A 24,330-nucleotide genomic window follows, 5' to 3' on the forward strand; every position below is an offset into this window, starting at 1 on the left:
AAATTTACCCTATCGGTCACAAAGATTACATCATTCTCTACCTTCATGCAAATTTTTGTAATGATTGTGCAATCTGCGACCGAGATCTTAAGGGGGATCATAATGCACCCCCCCCCCCCTGAGATGGCAAGAATACAAATACCTGGAACTATTAGGGTGAAAGGCATTAACACCCTACCAGGTAACATCTGTCTCCTGATAGCTCACTCGCATTCATCCTTTATTAGCAGTCGGGTAAAAAAAAAAGAGAAAAAAGAAAATCAGAGTTTCTTGTTACTTGCCCAACTGTGTTTGAGCAATCTATACTCTCCACGCGATATTAATTTTGCATTGTAATCTAAGTTTTTCTTTTTTACACTGATGCATTTACCAGGCGATCACCAATCAATCACCTTGAATATTCCTATTGCCTCTACTTGAACTTTGGTTCTCTCCATAGACCTTATATTAACACTTTATCAATTCTCAGATTAAATTACAGATAGAAACCAAATTTAGTTCTTGAAACACAAGACACCTTTACATGTACAACTTCAATTAATTTGTTGAGTCAACCCCCCCTTGAGCTTCTGGCCGCTGATCTTGCAAGTACTGCAAAACTTTGCACAATAGTAGTACACGATGGTGTGTACATCACTATTGTTAATATTTCAAAAATGATAATACATTTTATATGAATTAATTATGCTAATTTATGCATAAATCATACTTTTTGGCTCTTAGTCACTGAATGAAGCTACTAGAATGCTAATTATGGATAAAAATGTGTTTTATAGCATTCTTAACAATTATTATAGAAAATTTAGGTTTGAAAATCAATATTCCATGTAATTTTATTGTTTTATGAATACCTTTTGGTTTTTCTTTTTTACCACCAAATTCATTGCAATACATTGAAGCATAACTAAAATGAATGAAAATATCTTTTTGAATAAGATGAGAAAAGTTTGCTTTCATTCGCTTTGTACACAAAACCATGTTTTGGGGCAAATTTGGGTCTTATATGCATCTACAATATATTGTGTAATTTCAGAAATTGCCTACCCAGGTGTTTTAAATTAGGTTTAATAATAATATTATAGGGTATTTGTATAGTGCATATGTTTTCAAGGCACTCCTATATTTTCCTGGCAAAGCTAGTCTACCAATTCTGGTGCTCAGAGCTTTTTTTGTATTGTATTGTATTTATTTCCATTCATGAAAACATGTAAAATTCAAACAAATGTTACATCAGGTATAATTACAAAATGGCGCATATGAATGGCTGGATTGCCCACTCAAAGAGTCTTAATTATTACCACTCAATTCTGCCAAGGGTCCAGAAAAAATAATTGATAATAACACAAACTGTATTTTAAACATCTTAAACGAGCAAAAAAGAACTACATAAAACAAAATATTAAGCTTTTTTTATGAATTTCTCCCTGCCAGTACCCAATTACCTCACCTGGGATGGGTGCAGCACATTGTGGATGAATTTCTCGCTGAAGGAAAATACGCCATAGCTAGGATTCAAACCCATGACCCTCTGTTTCAAAGTCCAGAGACTAATCCACAACGTTATAAAGATGTGCAAGACTTGAAAGTAAAAAGTCAGTGATCGATGTAGCCTCATAATTTTGTCTGGCAGAATGGTCGTGGAAAATGGGGGGGGTTGATTCAATTGCTTTACCATAGGTACGTGATTTAAAGATCGATTTTGACTAAAGCAAATCAATTTATATATTTTTTCTGTTGAAAGTAGCAAGCCAGCAATCAGTTGCAAATTTCTTACTGTTTCATTATTAACGACAATGATGCATGTATTTAGAAAAATATATGATTGCAAAGTGTTGGGATAACTGGCTGTCTATGGTTGAGATCAATCAGATCAATTAAAACTTTTTTTTTTGGTTTTAGATGGGGCCCCTCTTCCCAATTAATGTTCTAATTAGTTTGGTTTCTTTCAAGGTGAACATTCGTCATTTGATGTTGATTCGTTGGTTGACATTGTGTGCATATCAAGAATGTGTATGCATACTAAGTATTTAACCAAATGGTCAACTGCTCAAAGGTCTTGAGGGTCTCGGTTTGAATGATTAATGCCTTATTAAAGGATACTGGAATGCCAGTCATGTTTTGAAACCTTGGCTATAAAACAACCTCTTGTAAAATAGATGGAAGGTATAATAAATACGTTTGTTGACAATAGACAAGATGTAGGATACGAGGCTAGAAACCAAATGGTGCTGTGATGTACAGGAAATGACGCAGAATGGACATTGAAGTAGAGAGGAAATGCCTTTATATGTTGCAGATTGCCTCCATGTATGTGTGCTGTAATTGGTCAGTTGTGTGTGTGTGTGTGATATTGTTGAATGCAGGTGTTTATTTTCTGAGGAAAGTAATAGTTAGTTAGTGATTTTCACTAACTGATTTGTTTCTGAGGCAATTAGATCTAAGGATTTCAGTAGGGGAGCGTTTCAAGACACAAATAGTGATTTTCACCCACACTTGCTTCCAAGCTACTGGAATTCTTAGATATATGCCACAATTTATGCCCTTTGTGTCTGATCAACTGAAATAAATGTCATGTGAATGTAACCATATTATTCTGTCGATGATTTACCTTGTGCAGCTCCAATAGTAGTAAATAATGAGAATTGAATACTCATTTGAAATACAAGACTGCTCTCTTAATAAAAGTAAACAAATGTCAAAAGTTCCATTGTGAAGTATTTTTTGAAAGAATTAAAAAGTTTTTCATATTTGTTGCTGTTGAATCGATCTCAAGGTGTCCAGCACAAGTGTTTTGAAGTATCCCCCCCCCAAAAGGTAGAATGGTATTATTTTAGATTTCAATGAATTGCTTATCACTTGCTTCACAAAGGCCAGGGCAACATTTCATGAAAACCTTTTTAAGACAGCAATCAATATTAGTCTTTTGTGAAAATACATGACTATGACTATCTTAATGACAAGGTTTCAATAGCTTGTAAGTTCAAGATGTGATTGATTATTAGTTTAGTGTGATTGTGCCAAGCATGATGTCAAGTAATGTAGGGATCATTGCAAATAGTCAGAGTTCCTAACAAATGCAACTCTAAAAATCAGTCATACTTTATCAAGATCCCCCCTCCCCAAACTGAATATAAAATCAAAATGAATGAATAGATATATAGATAATATATAAATACATGAAAAAAGTCATATGATTTAACAAATGACATTTGGGACATGTTGCTTTGAAGCACGATTTTGCATAATTAGAATGTACGGCCCAAATAAGGTGGTTTTGAAAACCGTTGGTTGAAACTCATCTTCTATGCAGATTTCCTGTATAGATAAATGTACTGTGTATATCGAACCATGTCTAATGGTCAATATTTATGCCAAATTGACGCTATTTGCAATGGTTGAGCACACTATTTTATTCAGGAGTCCACTGTTCCAAATTCTGGACTCGTGAATAAACTAGTGTGCTCAACCATTGCAATAGGCATCAATTTGGTGAACATTTTGTAATATATGTAGTAAATCAAGCATAATTATAGACATTTTATACAGGAAATCTGCATAAACTACAAAGGGTTCAACCAATGGTTTTACAAACCACGATTTTTAATTTGGGCATATAAGTTGATGTCTTTAAAAACATCATTTGGGGGGGGGGTTTACACGGACTATCAAAGGGCATTAATAACAATTGCACTATTTACATTATAGTTTTTTACTAACTACATCTAGCTATCATTAAATACATTTATATTGCACAAACTAATTTATTTATTTGCAAGGCATATTAGATGTTAAAAAATAAAAATGCAGGAAAGATTTACACCATGTTAAAAGTGCCTTTTGAGTTAGCAACAGTTTTAGATGTTATTTAAGTTTTGGATTTTTTTCTCTTGTCCTTTTACCTAAATTGTGATTTGGGACAAGATGTCAATGTATTTGATATTAGGTAATGTACCTTTTCCAGATAATTTTGAAAATATACACAAGAAAAAAAATATATAAATAGGCTTATTCTGATTAAATGACACAGTAATATATTTCTGTGTCATTCTCACGGGGCATGGCATTGTATACAAGTATATGTATTTGGGAAAAAAAGGCATCAAAGTGAAAGATACAATTCTTCAATTTCCTACTGTAAACAAGGAGTAACCAGTTTCTTTAATATAATTTGCATATAAAAATAATTGGTGTAGTTTTTGAAATTTTCATGATGCAATTTTCAGAAATAGTATACAAGAATAAATGAGAACAGCATGTTTGTGCAAAATGTTAGCTTGTACATTAGGTGGGTTTATAGATATCAAGCTAAAAAAAACCTCATATTGTGTCCATAAATCGGATATTGTATAAAAGATAACATTATGTAGTCCCTGAAGGAAGGCTACGTGAGTCTGCATTGCCAGTGACTTGTACAAATCTATTCTTACATGTACATTCCACTCAAATATTGAACATAATGTTGATGATTTGTGTGAAGGGAGAGCTATGATATACCAGTAATATGAAGAATCAACATTTAAATTAAAAAAAATAAATATCTTGACATATTGTACATGTTATTCAGATGCTATTATGTAAATGCCATTATCCATCTTTATGCCCTACATATTTTATGATATACAGTAGCTATACAGTTTTTGTATACAAAGTATGAAGTAAATATGTCTTTATCGCTGATGCTTTGAATTATATTGACTGTAATATGGTTGGTGGCATATAATGCATCTTGTGAGAGAAAATTAAAATGGTTGGATCCTTAAATCATAGACAAATTTCTTGTACTGAATTTCTTATATCTTGAAGTATTGTCTCGACATCATATTTCCTGTATAAAAGCACTGAACAGATGAATAGTTTAAAACCCATGCTGTAAGATGGTGTTTTAAATTCTGTATCAGACATACTACTGATAATAAAATAAAGAGATTTGTGAAGTAATGGAATTAGAATGAAACAAAGTAACAATTTTTAATGGGATTACATATTCATCATTATAAATTTGACTTGTCTTTGGTGTGTGATTTGTGTGTATCTGATAGAATTGAAAATGCATTTTTATTTATATAAACTCAGGAAAGAAAAATAGAAACAAGAGGAATGGGTGGCTGGATTAAACCAGGAATGATTGGACACAAGGATGGTTTTAATTTCTCCATTTTTCATTATTACTTGTACATTGCAATTTTTTGTTCTTTTATTTGCAATTATTTGTATTGAGTTGGTAATATGGTGGACTGGAACACATAGGAATCATGTAAATTGTACTACAGCATCACAAGTTTTTACATCCTAAAAGGCAATTTTGTGAACCAGAGTTAGAGATACTATGGATGGTAACATATAGAGATACAGTCAATATTTACAATCTATTAATAATTAATGAATTAATATTTTTATCCTTGGTTTCCAAATAACAGATAAATTTCATAATTGTCTGTCTTATGAAATACATCCTAGATGCCTAATTATTGTGTAACCCAATTGAAATTACCAAAATAGCACAAGTGGCATGAACTTTCCATAAAGCTTTTCATTTAATTTCATTATTGGTTGTAAAATGTAAGTTTGGAATTGAACACATGCCCCCGAGATTAAAAGAGTGTAGTTGTCAAATTTAGTTGAACAGACATTAAGAAACTTTAATACTCTAGAATTATAAAAAAAAGTATTTCTAATGGTGATTAGTGTCTTTTCTTTCATTTATATTCATTCACGTATAGGCCCATATAGTGTAACTTGCTTTTTTTCTTGATGTATAATTTTGTTGATTATTTCCTTATTGCAGTATACCTTTCATTGCCTCATGATGTATTGGTAATTGTTCCCATGCAATGTTCAACGTGGGATGGTGTCCTTGAAAAAAAACAAATGACCTTTGAACTTCCAGTCTATTGTCAAACTTTTATGAGTCAGCATGGAAGAATGCATGCAGTGTGATGCTTGAATAAAGCTCAATGCCAGTCACATTGTCTGTTTCAAGGAGTACTTACTGTGACTGCACTTCATACAATTATGTAGCAGTGTTAACCACATCAGAATGTATTTACATAATTAGGCACAAAGCACCATATTAGGATTAAGGATGCAAATATAGAGTTTTAGGGTTTTTCCTAAAAACCACTTTAGTTTGTTATTGAGGAGTGTAATGGTGCTTCCTCTTTTTAGTGGTGTCTATGAAATCGACTGAGAGTGATGACCAGTAAAATAAACAATCACGAAAGAATCATTCAACTTAATTACAATGATTCATCTATACAAATATGTGAATGTAAGAATGGTATGGATTGTGTTTTGTAGAGGAATTTGTGTTGTCTGATATATTTTATTTCAAACGAGTCAGAAGTGATGAATTATGTGGGTCAGCCTAATTGGAATTATCAAGAATGAGAAGAGATGCGCAGATTCCTCAAATAAAAACCCGAGTCTAATAATCAGAATAATAACATAAGAATTTTATTAAAAGCAAATATTGATCTTCCACTCATGGCTAAATTTCAAACCTGAATATTTCTTATTCATGACCTTAATGAGAATATGTACCCTCTTGAATTTAATTGTGTAGGATTACACATCCAAAACAAGCTCTCAACTTGAATACATCTAGTATGTTATCAGTTGATTGAAGAAAACAAATATAAATAAGAGAAGGGAAAGAGACAGGATATATATATATAGTGTAAGATACATGTATGCATTGTTGATATATTGACCAGACATTGTTCTTTTTATCACATTGGATGTGCATTTTGGTGTGGAGTTATTTGGTCAAGTCAACCTAGAGGCTAGTATAAGTTTGGAATCAAATACCCCTTCTATACCAACAGCTTTTGGAGATACTGTCTTACAATAAAACTAATACCCGATAGACAAAATAGATATGTAGAAAGAATTGTGTGTGATCTCAAATTATTTCAACAGGCCCATGGTTTTCTTAATGAACCTTCAGACTAATGAGACGAGACAGGCAAGACCCCAAATAGGTCATTTAAAAACGTTACTCCCATCCTTTTATGACATTGTAATGGACATACTGCCATTTTTTTTTAAATCAGACTGTTTCCATATAGGTTTTTTTTTTTTTAAGTGGTCAAATATTGCCAAAACTTGTCCTGCCTTGAAAAAAAGTATTTGAGTTTTACGTCTGTTGCAACAGGTATATTTCATTGGCAAATAATAGGGCCCATTCACACAGAGTTGTATAAATCAGCCACAGAATGAAGTGGAGTTTGTAAAACAGCAGTGTGTGACCAAGGCAGTGATAGCAGAATTCCTGTGATAAGTGTGATTATAATCTATACACCATTATCAGAACCCAGATGTTATATATTGTACGATAAGATGTACCATAGCTTCATTAAATTATTATGTATAGTTGAATAATAATCTTTACAAAGATGTAAACAGTATATTCCATTTTCAAATATTGTTTTGAGATCAAAAATACTCGAAAAAAGGGGCAATTAAAGAGATGAGTTTAATGGCGAGAATGATCACAGACCTACGACGCAGGAGCCAGAGTGCTTAAGGTATGGATACCATATTGAGTAAAAATTAAATTGAAATGATAGATGGAGCATTTTCATATTCAAGAATAATTACAGGATCAGTGTAAATGTATTTTTCTATTCATCCTCAACAAGGTGGAAATTCTATGTCTATGCCAACTTGCAAAATAAATAAACGAAATGGCGACTAAAAGCTGTACAAGTTAAGGTAATATCAAATTATAGTTGATTCACTTGATTGCATTGAGTAGTTAGCAGCATCACTGGGACCTAGGATATATGAAAGAAGTTACAAACATTACAATTGATTGTAAATATTGATTGCATCTCTTAAATGTTTCATGGTCCTCGATTTGTGAAAAGTTAGGGATAAAAACAATTCATATCGCTAATACACAGGATTGTCCAGGCTTCTGAGCTGAAACAAAATGGAAGCTATTAATGTGTTGTGAAAAGCAATGACATGATATATCTTGGATGAATGTACAAGAGGTAAATTGTAAATGTGTTTAATCTTTCTTTTGTTTATCATTGTAAATTGAATATACTTATAAATTAAAAAGAAATAAAATCTTATGCCAAAAAAGTATTTGAGTTGTGCATTGAGCAATCCTTTGAAGTAGATAGTGATGTGTGAATGTCCTTTTATGATGCTCTGTGTTTGGTCACCAAGCACTCCGGTTTTGATATTGCCAAATGACAGTATGACTGACATGCATGTCACACATAGCATAGTTCATTGATTATGCTAATTTATGCATGGAATACGAAATTTGCTTTATTCCACTAGACCAAGCTCAAAATTTATTACATACATATACAGGTAACTTGCCCAATTAAAACTTGAACCTATTGGGACTAAGGAAAACTTCCTTAGAAGGCATAGAAAAACATGCTTTGCATAACCTGGGGGGTGTTTCACAAAGATTTAAGTATGACTTAGAGTCGCACTTAAATGTCTAGTTGCGCGCAGTATAGAAGGCATGACAGCATTGGTCAGATCATGCCAACAGGACGCGCACTGCTGCGTATTGATCAATAAGATTGCGCGTTGCATATCATGTACGCGTCGACATTTCAGTGCGACCTAAGTCATACTTAAATCTTTGTGAAACACCCCCCTGGTCTACAAGAGGGTTTAACTTTAGTAAATATCTGACTTTTTATCTGTATTTTCTTTTCAACCTTTTGATTATTGAAAAAAGAAAGGATATTTGTGAAGGATACTATTTAGTGTATGTAGAGCATAGAATTATTTCTGCCTGGGCACCACAAATTTGGTCCCAAAAGTTGCCATCAATGAATAATGCTGATTGCAATCTATATAATGGTACCTAAGTATCCAAATATACTCCACAAAGATTTTTAAATTTTGACAGAAAATCTTTTTTTTACTAAGATCCTCTTAACCTTGAAAATAGAGCCAGGTTATTTCTAAGATTTTTTGTCAATGCTAATTTTAGTGGATGAATGACGTAGAACGAATTACGCTTGGGCATTCCAAAGTTGGTCTGAAAGCATGTAATAATCCAAGTTGATTGAAATTGATGTGAAGAGCTGGGGTGGTATTCTGAGATCCATTTATCTTGCTATACAGTGCAAGTGCATTTAAAGTCAATAAATAAACACATCTCACTTCTTCGCCACACCACCTGGCAGATTGGACTTTCATTGGTTAAATGAGATGAGAGAGCTATAAAACTGCGTCCTCATTGGATATTGCTTCAAAGATAGATGTGTCTTACAGAAATAAAATGAAGATAAAATTGTTCAAAGAATACCAATTCGGAAAGATTTAAAATCTCACTGATTTTAACAGAGACAAAATACATAATTTTATCTGAGATAAAAGGGTCTCAGAATACCATCACTGGGCATGAAACACAATGACAGTTGGATTAAGTTGTTGTTGGTCTCCATGGCAATGAGATGAAATTGATAATTGACCAAGTGGTTTAAGTCTTGTTTATAATGTTCGATGATCTCAATAGAGTAAATTGATACAAATCTTAAACGAACATGAAAATGAACGTGAATCGGATGTTACAAAAAAAAATTGTGATAAAAAGTGTGTTATTTTGGGGTCTGCAAACTTCAACAAACACAATGACCTAAATAACATTGAGAGATACATAACCTCTACATGCTGTGGTCATGTATATCTGAAAATTTTGGGGAAACTTGGAAAAATAAGATAATATAATCAAACATGACATAGCATCTGTATCAAAATATACATACATTTTTCCATTGAAACAGATGGAACTGAAATTATCCATTGTAAACCAGAACTACACATTGATTTTCCATGTTTTGAATTATTAATCTTCTGCGTATACAATTTGTGCAATATTAATTTTTAATCACGAACTGCTTCTTCCAACTCGTGGGTTACTTACAATGCCATCATAGAATCAAAGTAGATAAAAAATGTAATGAAAAAAATGTTTATCAAGAGGACAATGACAGTCCCATGTTTGTGAATCTATTTACGAACTGATGAAGGTCCATCTCTTATGCAGGTCCATGGTAACACATACAGCCAATTTGCAGCACAGTATCAGAACAAAAAGAAATGCTCAGATTACATTTTTTTATGGGGAGACATTTATAATCAATGTCTGCATTTTAATGTGGTAGCAATTTACCATCAACCAGGTGCTGTAAGCATGTGGCAGACACTGTGTAGACGCATAACATACATATTTGTCGGTTTTTATCAATCAATCAATCTTACTCTTTAAATGTGCAAACAGGATAAGTCTATAACAATCACTACAATGAGGACATTTAATCCACTTAGCCTCAATTTTTTAAGTGTGAAATACATACAACTATATAATAATGTACTGGTCTACCTTCAAATATAAATTTGACAGTGATCAGATTTTGAAGAACATGAAATGATAACATTGCAGCCATTTCATTCCATGCTGGAATAATAATATGAATGGTAGTCAAAACTGTCTTGTTTCCCCAGTTTCAATTTTTGTAACATCATGAATTGTTCATAATATAAAATGAAACATGATAATGACAAAGCAGTTAGAACTATCCATTTTCATGAATAAAAGCACCTAATCTGAAACAGGAGTGAAATATTTGTCTATAAAGGAAATGAATGTCTACTTTATCCCTTTGATGATTGTCCAAGCCAATTAAGATTTTTTTCTCATTCAATTTTAAAAAGTTTCAATATTATCAACCTGTATATACCTCATACTAAGATTGTAATCACTGATTGTTCAAAATTACATCATGTGACGCAGTGCAACTCAGTCTACCAACATCTCAGGGTTTGGATTAATTTCTATCAAACTCTGTGATAGAATGCGTAACCCCTGAGGGTGGGACCACGGATGGTCACATATCATCACACGCACCACGAACCGTCCTCTCTGCGCAAATACAGTGTGCTATCGCGCCTCGCGATTTCACCACGATTCGTCCTCTCTGTTACGATGCCCACTGTGGCATAAATAATTCACTTCAAGAAAATGTAAAGATACGGGATGAAACTTTGGAACCTGAACTATCGAACAAAGACACCAGTAAATAATTTGCTCTCTTTGTAGGTGCACTTATTGCTGGTTTTAAAAAACCTTTGTGCGCAGAGAGGACGGTTCGTGGTGCGTGCGACGATATGTTTAACCACCAGCGCACTGGCCATGCCTGTACCAGTTTACCCACAGCATGTGCAGCTCTTGGTGAACCAACTAAGATTTAGAGTTACACTAATGGTCCTAAAATTGATACCGGTAACTCATTGGTCTCAAGTTATGTGATGAGGGACAAAGTATATGAAAAGAAACATGAATTTCTCTGTATTCGGATGACAGAAATCATCACTCCCTCAGCACAATTCACACTGCGCCCTTCTATCAAGCCTTGGCAAAGGCCTCTGGGTGATAGGAGGGTGGGTATGATCAGCACCTCCGGAATGATCATTCACACAGTCATCTTCATCAATAGGGGAGTCAACTGCATAAACCATTTTATCAATTGTTCCAAATAATGACAGTTGTTTTGGAGAAATTTGCTTAACATATTTTGAATGGAGGGAAGAAGTTAAACAATCTACAAGTATATGATTGTAGTTCTAACAATACCCCCCCCCCCCTTTAATTTAAGCAAAGAAGCAACTAATTTTATGCCATTTTAGGGTAGATATTTATGATTGATCATACACAATATCCAATGCAACTAATCAGTTCCATGCTCAACAGCTAAGCTTTATTTTATAAGGCTCTGGTCAATAGGCCGGTGTATGTCATGGCAGTTAATACTAACAATCTGCAGGGATTTGTAAGGATTAAAAAAAAAATCGGAGATTGTCTCAGAATAACATGTGAAAATCAAAATCTATAGAGGGAATCTACACCAGAATTACTTGAATTCCGCCAATTTTCATCCATGTATGTAAAACTATGAGCATCTTCAATATCAACAAGATCAAGAACACAAATGTCATTGATCATAACGAGAAGAAAATATATCAACAAGTTTAAACACCACCAGTACAATTTTAAACAGCAATCATTACATTCACACAAGTCAAACTAGCACATCTAATTTTCCCCTAAAAACACACTTGGGTACAGTGTACAGTTTATTTTTTAAAATTTAAAAGAAAACTGCAGTACGATTGAAGTTAGTAATTTTCTAGAACAATAAGAAAAATGAATGTTCCTCCTGAAGTTTTTTTCCACCACAAACAAGCTATTCCCATCCCACTACATGTCCTTTAGACACATAAATGTTGATTGCCAAACAAGTATTACTCCTTCAAGTTACATCAAATTTGCATTTATATTTTGCATTCAATAATTTCTTTACATGTTCAGTCACACACATGGTCAAATGGAAATACAGTTCCTGTGATGACCATTAGACTTTTAAGGACCAAACCAAAGTAATGTGGTTGCAAGTCATTAATAAATACTGCAAACGACACCTTGATAAACCAACTCTGATTCATTCTGAAAACCCTAAACACTTCAAATTGGGCAAGACAACTTACAAAGTATCCCTAACCCCCTCCAGGCCTGACTGGGTTTTGTCATTCTAGTCCTGGAATTGATTGTCCCTCTGCAATGTTCTTCTTGTCGGTCAGTACAGAGTCTCTTTTAAACCAAGGCAGAATTGGTGGAAGCTGCCATCTTATGACAATTGAGCCCCAAAATGTGTCATCATCAATCTGAAGTCAGCCCTGTGCCATCATTGTACATACAACTTCCATTTGTTTCAACCATGTAGAGATATAAGATGGCATTCTACGGATCACTTCTATACATCTCTTATCATACTTAACACTGTCAAAGAGACACCTAGACAGTCATCCTCTCGAGCCTTCATACTCTAAAAATGCACCCCTTTAAAAATAAATTATCAACTATTGAAAAAAATACATTGGGTACCACAAACAATAGAAAGTGACATAGAAAATAAGTGATATGGATCGCATAGGCTTACTTCACAGGAAAAAGCAAAGAAGAAACTCAAAATATCAACCAGATTCATTAAAAATTTTCATAATATTCACAAAACCATTTTTTTGCACTGTATAAACAAAACAAATAATAGGGTGGATGGGGGAATGAATAAGAACCGAGGAAAGCATAGGATTACAAAGTATTTTGGAACCAAATAAAGCTCTCACTCCACATTCAATTATCTTCAGATATCACTTCTTGCTGGAATAGTGCATCAGACTTTTCTTTTCAAATAACATTTTTCTATTTTACTTTCCATGTATTTGGAGGTTCTTGATGTAGCCCCATCATTCCGATGGCACTTTCGAAACCCACAACTAGAAAATACTTACAGCAGAAAAAAAAACTACATCATCATACATCACATAGTGCCACAATTAAAAAAAAAGAGAGAGAATGTCTCTTATATGCATTGGTATATATCTAATCCAGCCAATAAAAACTAGTGACATAGCAAGTATCAAACGGAACACACATTTGAAACAATTGATTAATAAGAATGACTAAATATATACACATTCATATTTTTTCTCCTTTTTTTGTATTTTTTTTTTCAAATTTTGTTTTTCTTTGCCTAATGCATTATACGAAGCTCAAAAATTACAATATCTTACACAATATAGGTACACATTACATTTTAAAGTGTATATATTTCACAATCATAGATTTCTATTAACCATTTGGTAACTACAATGCAAAGATGGTCTTTTTTCCTTCCTTGTTATAAATATGTGCTTTTTGGACAACTTGTTAATTTATGCAGTTTCTACAACTAAAATATCTCCACACAACACAAGTAATAAATTATTTCAATGTCTTGTGTGTTCATCCTGAACAAGTACAATTCTATATTTGTTTCAAGAAGTAACCATTACCCAATATTTCTTTCAAGAGTTAGTGACAATTTTTAAAATCGAATCTGTGCAGTTTACAGAGAAAGGAGGTAAAGCAAGTTGATTAGTATGATAAAATGAAACTAGAAACACACAACTGCATTGTAGATAAACATTGCTTCTAATCTGTGTGTTGGAGAATGAGTCCAAGTGACCTACGACCTTAGATTAAGATGCTTCCTGCTGTTGCGTATCTTCAAGGTCCTCTATGTCTGGCTTCTCCGTTCCATCATTCTCTGTAAGAAACAAACAATAATAATAGTATACGTACTTGCCTATAAAGTCATTACTCACATACGTTAATCAGAAGTCTCTAGCGCTCTACAATAATGCAACATAATTACCCTAGCTTGAGCCGAGCTGCTGTTGCATACTTGTTTCAGCTCCCATTCACCATAATTGGGTTTAGTGCAGCAAACCATGGATGAGAAAATCAAATTCATGAGTCCACTGTTTTTATTCATGAGTCCACTCTTCGAACAGTAGACTCATGAATAAAACAGCGTATCTAACCATGGTAACAGGCGTCAATTTATCGCACCGTGACAAAAGCACGCATCAGCACTGGACATGTTTTATACACGCACCCGATACGCAATAAATTAAGCGTAATTTATACACGAAATCTGCATAAACCATGAACTCAACCGTGGGTTTTCAAAACCACCTTTGTGAATTCAGGCCCTTAAGTTCCATGTGTGATGACAATTTCACAAATACCCCCTACGTTAACAAGTTTGTTGACTCTAAATAACCTTTGACCTTAATCAGTTCAGTGTTCCCACAAATATTTCAAAACAGAATTCCATGGCTTTTCCATAACTAAATTGCTACTTTCCATGACTTCCTGTGAGTTATGTAGCATTTGGGATGTCACAAAACTGGGAAAAATGGAAATCATGAACACCAATTAAAATAGAGTACGATCAGGGTATGACAGTTGCGAGACACGACAAACTGGATAGCTGCCAAAGCCAAGAGGTAAATGCCATTCCATGACTTTTTCACAAATTTTCGAAATTCCCTGAGTTTTCCATGAGCAAAAAAATTTCCAGGATTTCCCATGACTGTGGAGGATCTTCAGTAATACACTATTACACTTAAAGGTCTAAGTTTTATGAACTAGGTCAATATACTTTTAAGTTATGATGACATTTCAAAAACTTAACCTTGGTTAAGATTTCAATATCGAGTCCCCAACATAGTGTACGTTCATTGACCCTAAATGACCTTTGACCTTGGTCATGTGACTTGAAACTCAGGCAGGATGTTCAGTAATACTTGATTACCATTATGTCTAAGTGTCATGTAATAGGTCCATATACTTTTTAAGTTATGACATTTCAAAAACTTAACCTTGGTTAAGATTTCAATGTTGACGACACCACAGTCGAAAAAGTGGCGCAAAAAGGGGCACTGTACCTATTAAATAGAAATGCCAGTAGTTGCAGTAAACACTGATTTCATGAGAAAGTCTGTACAAACAGGCTTAATTGTCAGAATATCATCGAGGATATAGATATGGTACAGTTACATAAACTTAAATTTGTGAAATCTTGAAATCTACGCTGAAAATGTTCACACTGAAGATCACCAACACAGATAGGCACACGTGGGAGAGTGTATTAATATTGCTGGAATAAAGACCCGACGGAAGTGACCGAATCCGCGCTTATTTTGTTTATTTCTCAGCAATTACAAAATTTCTTCCAGAATCCTTTGGCACATATTTTTTATTCATACAAACAGACACTTGGGTGGTCATGATATTACATTCTGTAAAAAGTCATTTTGAGATCGTTACCAATACTGGACTTTACCTATTAAATAGGAACAGTTGGCAAATTTCTAAAACAGTGCACAGTATTCAATCAGTCTAGGTGGATCCAATTCAACCATCAATCCTAAATTTGTTATTTTCTCCCCATCATTATTCCTGGACTTTACCCTACGAGAGTAGTCCTATACAACTTACTAGGAAGATCAGAAGTCCATAGCGTTAGGTTGTCCCTCAAGAGCTGCATTATCAGGGTTGAATCCTTGTAGCTATCCTCATTGAGAGCATCTAGCTCTGCGATGGCATCATCGAATGCAGTCTTGGCCAGGCGACAGGCACGGTCTGGGGAATTCATGATCTCATAATAGAACACGCTGAAGTTGAGTGCCAGGCCCAACCTGTCAGCAACAATAATATTGGAGAAAGGAGGCAATTGAAAAAAGAAAAAGAAATTAGTTTCTCCTTCCCGTCTGCTAATTTTCTACTGCAGCATAATTTTAAATTAAAAAAAAATATTTTGTTGATTAATTCTGTTTATTTGAAATAAGGCTTGAATTTCAATAATTGCATAAAATGAAGAGGTTTTACAGGCTAGCGTTCAGACTCACTCAACACTCTGTTTTGCTGACGATCAGCCATGCATTACGTCATTTGTTAATCGTGTAATAGCTTCTGTGAGCAACCAATGAAAACATGTTTTGTTTAATGAAATTATGGAAATACAAGCATTGTTTCAAAGAAACAGAAGTTTTTTACTTCTTGACCATTTTCTGTGATTAAGGTATCAAATTAAAAAGCAGATATTGAAGTTTTTAGGTATGTTATTTTCTTTTTGATATTCATACCCTCCGGCGAATGAGTTTTAAAAAATCCTTTCCTCCAATTGTTTTGCCTACTCATGCGTGAATGAGGAATACTCTTAATGATAGGTCATTTGTCCATTGTATTTGTGATTAGTTATGACAAATCATCGCTAAATCCCAGTTTCATTTTTTTGTGGGAGACACTGTATATTGCAATTTTAAGAAATATTATTTTTCACAATACCTGCGGCACTTCATTAAAACAAAGGAACAAATATTGAAAAGAAGAACAGTAAGCTATCATCAGAGTAGATGGACATGAAGTTGTAGTCACAATTGATGGAAATACCTAATAGGATGTGTTGGTGGTAAACCTGATCCTGCAATTTCACTAGCACTTTTGTATGCTTTAAGACTGGCATCTGAAGCTTCCTTACGTTGATCCGTGACCAAGAACTCTGCTAGATATCGTTGGTAGTCTCCCTCCCTATTAATAAAGAACAAGTAAATCAATAGTATACATTAATTTTGGGAACAGTATTGGTACTTTTATTCATACATATCCAGGTTTGGTCTAGAGAAAATTAAAGACAGCACTGATTAGTTTATTGGTTTCAAAATTATTTATCTTAGGAAACTATTGCAGCTGAAGGGGCTTTCACAGTTCACACCAGGACTTGAATAGAGCTGCATAATTACGTAGAGACTATACAACGCCGCCATTCGCTTTGCATACACAAGTCTAAGCAAGTAAGTACATGCATATGCTTAGGAATGCAAAATTGGTATGCGGGAGGCACACACAAAAAAACTAGAGATGCTCGGCGGGTCGCGCAGCCGAGCAGATGTATCCTCTGAACCCACAGCGTCATCCGTCATTGCGATATATAGAGCTCACACAGAAATTTGACAAATAAATACAATTATTATGGAGAAAAATGAACCTTGCATGCATGGCCCATCAAGCCCATCTACATTTACCATCCAAGTTTGGTTGAAAAGTGACTAAAGTTTGCGGAGAAAGAGAGTCTTGCATGTAAACTTAAACGTTGACCAGAAAATGACCTTTGACCTTATCATGTGACCTCCAACTGCAGCATAACATGCAGGTCCCCAAGTCCATCTACCATCCAAGTTTGGTTGAAAAGTGACTTTCGGTTGCGGAGTTAGGTGTCATAAGAGAGTCTTGCATGTAAACTTTAACTTTGACCTGAAAAATGACCTTTGACCTTACGATGTGACCTCCAACTAGAGCATAACATGCAGGTCCCCCAAGTCCATCCACCATCGAAGTTTGGTTGAAAAGTGACTTACGGTTGTGGAGTTAGGTGTCATAAAAGAGTCTTGCATGTAAACTTTAACATTGACCTGATAATGACCTTTGAGCTTACCATGTGACCTCTGACAGCAGCATAACATGCAGGTTCCCCCAGTCCATCTACCATCCAAGTTTGGTTGAAAAGTGACTAACTGTTGTGGAGTTATGTGTCATAAGGTTTGTGACAGACGGACGTTTGGATCCCTCAGTGTCACCTTCACCTCTGGTGAGACAAAAACTTTTGTTACCATGGCAACAATGTCTCTGCCCACACCAAAATCAATTAGCGGCTTTGCTTTACCATACTCGACCTTCATACCAAATTTGAAGATGATCGGAAAAGAAATGCAGCTGATAGAGTGCTCACAAGGAAATTTCTGTGGCGGCGCAACGAGGCCAAATCCATAGTATCCTCCGAACTCTGTTCGGGGGATACAATTAAACATGTTTAATTTTTTTTGCTTACTATTGGCAAAGAGCAAGAGAATGTAAGCCTACGCAACTGCTCCCCACTCCTACACAACATTATGCCAAAATGCCCCAGTTTCTCAAAACACCTTTTAAGACTAGTACATGTAATGGTGTTTTGTTGCGTATAGACCAATGTAGACCTACGGTACATTTTGATATAGTTGCGTATATTTACTAAAGGATGCTCAAGCCTGAAATTCAGGCTAAAAACTTGAAAATTAAATAACAAGTAACAAAGTTACAAGCATCATTCTGGTGAAACATTTCGAGGCATGTCTACATGAATACCTAGAAGGTGCGCTGATGATGTCATATCCCCACTTGTGCTTTCGGATTTTATCACATGAAATTAGGTTCATGCACACATTTTCTACCAAGAACTAACCAATTGGACTGACAACTGATTAAGTGCATTAGTTATTTATTGCTGCAACTTATTTCCATAATGTTTTAGTTATGATGCCAATTCGACAAATACACCCAACACAGCCAAAGTTCATTGACCTTAATTGACTTTTGATCTTGGTTATGTGACGTGAAACACGCACATGATATTCAGGGATACATGGTTATTTTTATATCCAGCTTCATGAACTAAATCTATTTAACTTAAGTTATGACAATTCCACAATACCAACATTATCAATGTTCATTGACCCAAAATTACCTTTGACCTTGGCAACTCGCACAGGATGTTTAGGGATACTTAGGCTGCGTTTATGCGACCTCGACCCAGAATCATGATTTGAATCACAATTTGAATCATGATTCAAAACAGCAGCATGAATCACGATCCGACAGAATCAGCGTTTATACGACCATCTTTCTAATGCTGTTTCTCCCTGAATTCGGGCAGATCCAGTGCGCATCACAGTGCGCAGTTTGACCCAGGAAGTATAGGTCAACATTTTCGCACGTGTTTCTAACTTCACGTCGGCTGCTAGATTTTTGCTGCCGCCGGAGCTAACGAGCAAACGTTTGTGCAAGTGCAACGCTTACTCGGCTTCCGAAAAATAAATCTTTTACTTCCAGAATTCCGTGTATTGTACCTCATATTGTTTTTGATCGGGAACCAGAAGGGGTCATTATCCTCCCTCCCACCTCTCGATCGATTTTTCTTGTCTATGATGGTCCTGAACTGGGCAAGAATTCTGTTAATTTTGTCTCGACAGGCGGTGCCACATCTCCGTTGAAATCCCTCCCTCGCAAGCGCCGCTGAAAAGGATCGTCTTATTTCTGTGAATCCCGGTAAGGGATGCTTGTGCTTCAGGCTGAGCCCAAAGCACGGGCCAAAGCACAAGCAGAGCCCTGAGTTAATTCATCGTCGATCAGTCCAATTTGTGCCTTTGGAACTTGAAGAAATGATTGATGAAAACAATGAAATATACAAATGACGCTACAGTACAACCCCGGGGTACAATACACAGAATGATAATTCCTAAATGCTGGCAATACTGCTACACGAAAATTAACCTGCACGAAACACAGCGCGCGCCTTTGAGTCGAACCCGGAAGAAGCACGACACAATGACGTCATAGAATCATGATTCAAATCACGATATCGTTTATACGACCTTTTTCGTTCGTGATTCTACAGAAACGTCTTTCCAAACGCCCCTTTTTTCGTGTTTCATGTTTGTGATTCTAATCATGATTATATTCAATTTTGACTAAACGCAATCGTGATTCTGCAGAATCGTGATTTGAATCATGATTCTAATCATGATTCTAGGGTAAAAAAGTGTCGAATAAATTGTTAATTGCTCTTATTTGTTGACCCTAAGTGACGTTTGACCTTAGTCATGTGACCTAAAACTAAGGCAGGTTTTTCATTAAAGGTCAAGTCCACCTCAGAAAAATGTTGATTTGAATCAATAGAGAAAAATCAGACAAGCACAATGCTGAAAATTTCATCAAAATCGGATGTAAAATAAGAAAGTTATGACATTTCAAATTTTCGCTTATTTTCAACAAAATAGTTATATGAACGAGCCAGTTACATCCAAATGAGAGAGTTGATGATGTCACTCACTCACTATTTCTTTTGTTTTTTATTGTTTGAATCTTACAATATTTCAATTTTTACGAATTTGACGATTAGGACCTCCTTGCCTGAAGCACAACACGTTGAAATAATGGAATTCCACGTGTTCAGGGAGGAATGAAACTCCATTTCACATGACAATGACGAGAAAATAAAAATATTTCATATTTCATACAATAAAATACAAAAGAAATAATGAGTGATGTCATCAACTCTCTCATTTGGATGCAACTGGCTCGTTCATATTACTATTTTGTTGAAAATGAAGCGAAACTTTAAAATGCCATAACTTTCTTATTTTACATCCGAATTTGATGAAATTTTCAGTATTATGCTTGTTGAATTTTTCTCTTTTTATTCAAATCAAGTTTTTGTTGGGGTGGACTTGTCCTTTAACACTTGATTACCTTTATGTCCACGTGTCTTGAACTAGGTCCATATACTTTCTAAGTTATGACATTTCAAAAAATTAATCCTTGGTTAAGATTTTGATATTGCTTCCCCTAACATGGTCTAAGTTCATTGACCCTACATGTACATGTAAATGACCTTTGACCTTGTTCATGTGACCTGAAACTAAGGCAGGATGTTCAGTAATACTTGATTACCCTTAAGTAAAATTTTCACGAAATAGGTCCATATACTTTCTAAGTTCCCCGATTTGACCCAGATTTGGCCTTGAGTAATGGGTAATCAACCGGGCACTGCTCGACTTCTAAAAAAAAATCGTTCAGCACTTCCAGCTGCGCCCGAGCAGGCTACGAATCAGTCGGTTGCCGCTCTGAACTGTGACTTAAGGCTTAGGCAGGAATCTTTTGTCTTCAATCTGCTAGAAAAATCAGTGAAGAACAAGTCTAACATATTTATCCTTGGCATTAAAGTGGCTTTAAAGGAAATGTGTTGGATTGTGCTCCATCTCTTAAAACTCCTTGTTTGAACAGCCTTTTAACATTTTGACTCAGCCCTACTACGAAACATACATTACATACAGAGGACTACTTACATTTTATGGTAAAATACTTTAGACTCATTTTCTTTAGCATTTTTTTTCAAGGAATCCCGTAGAAGGTTTAGGATGTCTTCACAGATGTCTTTCAGCTCCTTCTCAATCTGAAAAAAACAAGGAAAATGGCTAACAAGATCTGGTTTGGTTAAGAACATGTTTAAACAAATTACAAAATGAAAAAATAAGGAGAAGCAGAAAATCATTAGAGAATATGATAAATGGTTCCCTTTCCCCTCAATGGACTAAAAAATAGCCCTTTATAATTAACCCTAAAAGGACTGGGGGGCTAAGATGGCCACCCCTTAAAGTTTCGCGCGATTTTTTCCGAAACGCAAAAAGAGAGCACTGCAAAATTTTATGACTTTTTTTTAAAGTCTCGCGCAACTTTTGAGACCAAATTCGCGATATATAGGTACATGTATAGCATTGCGACGCCAAGTAAGTTTAATTTAGTTAAATGGTCTGTAACAATTTTCAATAAAAAAATTTAACAAGTGGAATGCCTCTGGCCGTCTCACCTGCATCACGCGGTTCAATATAGCAGCAGTGCTGACTTTGCATACTACTCTAACTCGCACAAGATGTTCAGTGATACATGGTTACTCTTATGTCCTCTTTTTATGAACTAGACCAATAAACTTACAGAGATATGATGGTTATTCAACAAAAAACCCCAACATGGCCAAAGTTCATTGACCTTACATGACCTTTGACCTTGATCATGTGACCTGAAACTGGAACAGGATGTTCAGTGATACTTGATTACTCTTATGTACAAGTTTCATGAATCAGATCCATAAACTTTCAAAGTTATGATGGTAATTCAACAGATACACCCAATTCGGCTAAAGTTCATTGACCTTTGACCTTGGACATGTGACCTGAAACACGCACAGGATGTTCAGTGATACTTGGTTACTCTAATGTCCAAGTTTAACGAACTAGACCAATAAACTTTCAAAGTTATGATGGTAATTCAACAGATACCCCCGATTCGGCCAAAGTTCATTGACCCTAAATGACCTTTGACCTTAATCATGAGACCTGAAACTTGCACAAAATGTTCAGTGATGCTTGATTACTATTATGTCCAAGTTTCATGAATCAGATCCATAAACTTTCAAAGTTATGATGGGAATTCAACAGATATCCCCAATTCGGCCAAAGTTCATTGACCCTAAATGACCTTTGACCTTGATCATGTGACCTGAAACTTGCACAAAATGTTCAGTGATGCTTGATTACTATTATGTCCAAGTTTCATGAATCAGATCCATAAACATTCAAAGTTATGATGGGAATTCAACAGATATCCCCAATTCGTCCAAAGTTCATTGACCCTAAATGACCTTTGACCTTGGTCATGTGACGTGAAACTCATGCAGGATGTTCATTGATACTTGATTAACCTTATGTCCAAGTTTCATGAACTAGGTCCATATATTTTCTAAGTTATGATGACATTTCAAAAACTTAACCTCAGGTTAAGATTTCGATGTTGATTCCTCCAACATGGTCTAAGTTCATTGACCCTAAATGACCTTTGACCTTGGTCATGTGACATGAAACTCTAATAGGATGTTCAGTAATACTTGATTAACCTTATGGCCAAGTTTTATTAACTAGGTCCATACACTTTCTAAGTTATGTCATTTCAAAAACTTAACCTCAGGTTAAGATTTGATGTTGACGCCGCCGCCGCCGTCGCCGCCGCCGTCGGAAAAGCGGCGCCTATAGTCTCACTTTGCTTCGCAGGTGAGACAAAAACGTAGGAAAAAATTGGCTTTCACAATTTTTCTTTGTGGAAAACCTTTGAATTAGATTATAAAGATGACATTTGGAAAAAGAAGAAAATTTGAAGTGAAATCAGGTGTTAAATATGTATATGTTTTTTCATGAATAAATATATTGCATATTTTATTCATAAGAAAAAAAATATTTTCAGAATTCTTTTTTACTGCCTTGTAGTTTACATGTACATGTGTGTGGTAACGAATGTGCATGCAAAATTTCGGCACGATTGCATGAACGGCGGCCGAAATCACAAGGGGGGGGCCATCATGGTCATCATAAAGGACAAGCTACACCCCAACGAAAAGTAGATTCTAATAAAAAGAGACAAATCAAACTTGTAAGCATAAGGGTCAATCCATGTCAATCAACCTATGTTTGTCACCTGACCCCCTCTGATTTTCTTTAAACTCACACCAAATGTTCCCTTAAATGTCTGACGAAAAATCTGAAATACATTTGCCCCAAGGTCAAATGGTTGCTAAGATATGGCCTTATCAACCAATGCATGGTCAAACAACTGATTTACCCCAAAATCAGAATTTTTGTTTTAAAAATCTAAATTTTGGTTTTAAAATTCAAAATAGAAATGGTTGGCAGGTATGCATGTATACTCAGGCACTGACTGTTACCAAAAATTTCTAGAGCACAGCAAAAAAAATACACAGGGGCGGCGGGCGAATTCGCCCTGGAAATGCCTAAAGTCGCCGTCGAAATCACCCAAAATCATGCTTTCAGGGGTGACATAAAATCTCAATGTCGCCCCCGAAATTATTGCTGAGCGATAACAACTCAGTGGCCCACGAGCGCCATATGTTCGAGCTCCGCTTACCATTTAAAAATAATAAAAAATCCGCTCTCAAAATCATAAACAAGCCTTGGAAATATATGAGCACAGTTTCAAATTCTGAAGTTGCGTCTTTTTTCTGTACCATGTTTTTCAATACACATGGTATGAAAAAAAAACCAATGCAACGGTCGGAAAACGGTTGCATGTATAGGAGTCCATTATGACTACCACCATGTGCAATTTCTAATGCACATTATCCCCTACAGATATCACAATTCTGTGATAAAATAATTTGAATTACACAGGAAATAAATCCAAGAGTCTAGTATAGTAAGCTCGCATTGGTGAGCTGTCATTCGGCTTTGCTTTTCAATATGGCCTAGTAACATCCAAAATAACTTATCTTATTCGCTAATTATAACTTAAAAATCATTTTTTTT

At 35.2% G+C, this 24,330-nt stretch overlaps 1 protein-coding gene across 2 annotated transcripts in view; it reads right to left on the bottom strand.

Annotated features, from left to right (window-relative positions):
* Positions 1 to 12,217: 12,217 nt before the first annotated feature.
* The window catches only part of LOC121409239 (14-3-3 family protein artA-like), a 39,711-nt gene continuing 27,598 nt past the window's right edge, over positions 12,218 to 24,330 (bottom strand). For both annotated transcript variants that reach the window (XM_041601108.1, XM_041601109.1), the window contains exons 3-6: positions 21,307 to 21,413; positions 16,820 to 16,957; positions 15,866 to 16,065; positions 12,218 to 14,126 (exon numbers count right to left, since the gene is read on the bottom strand). In XM_041601108.1, the coding sequence (XP_041457042.1) occupies positions 14,059 to 14,126; positions 15,866 to 16,065; positions 16,820 to 16,957; positions 21,307 to 21,413 (513 nt within the window). In that variant the 3' untranslated portion in view covers positions 12,218 to 14,058. The remainder of the gene's footprint in view (positions 14,127 to 15,865; positions 16,066 to 16,819; positions 16,958 to 21,306; positions 21,414 to 24,330) is intronic.

This window comes from Lytechinus variegatus, chromosome 2 (genome assembly GCF_018143015.1).
Source record: "Lytechinus variegatus isolate NC3 chromosome 2, Lvar_3.0, whole genome shotgun sequence".
Classification (NCBI taxonomy): Eukaryota; Metazoa; Echinodermata; class Echinoidea; order Temnopleuroida; family Toxopneustidae; genus Lytechinus; species Lytechinus variegatus.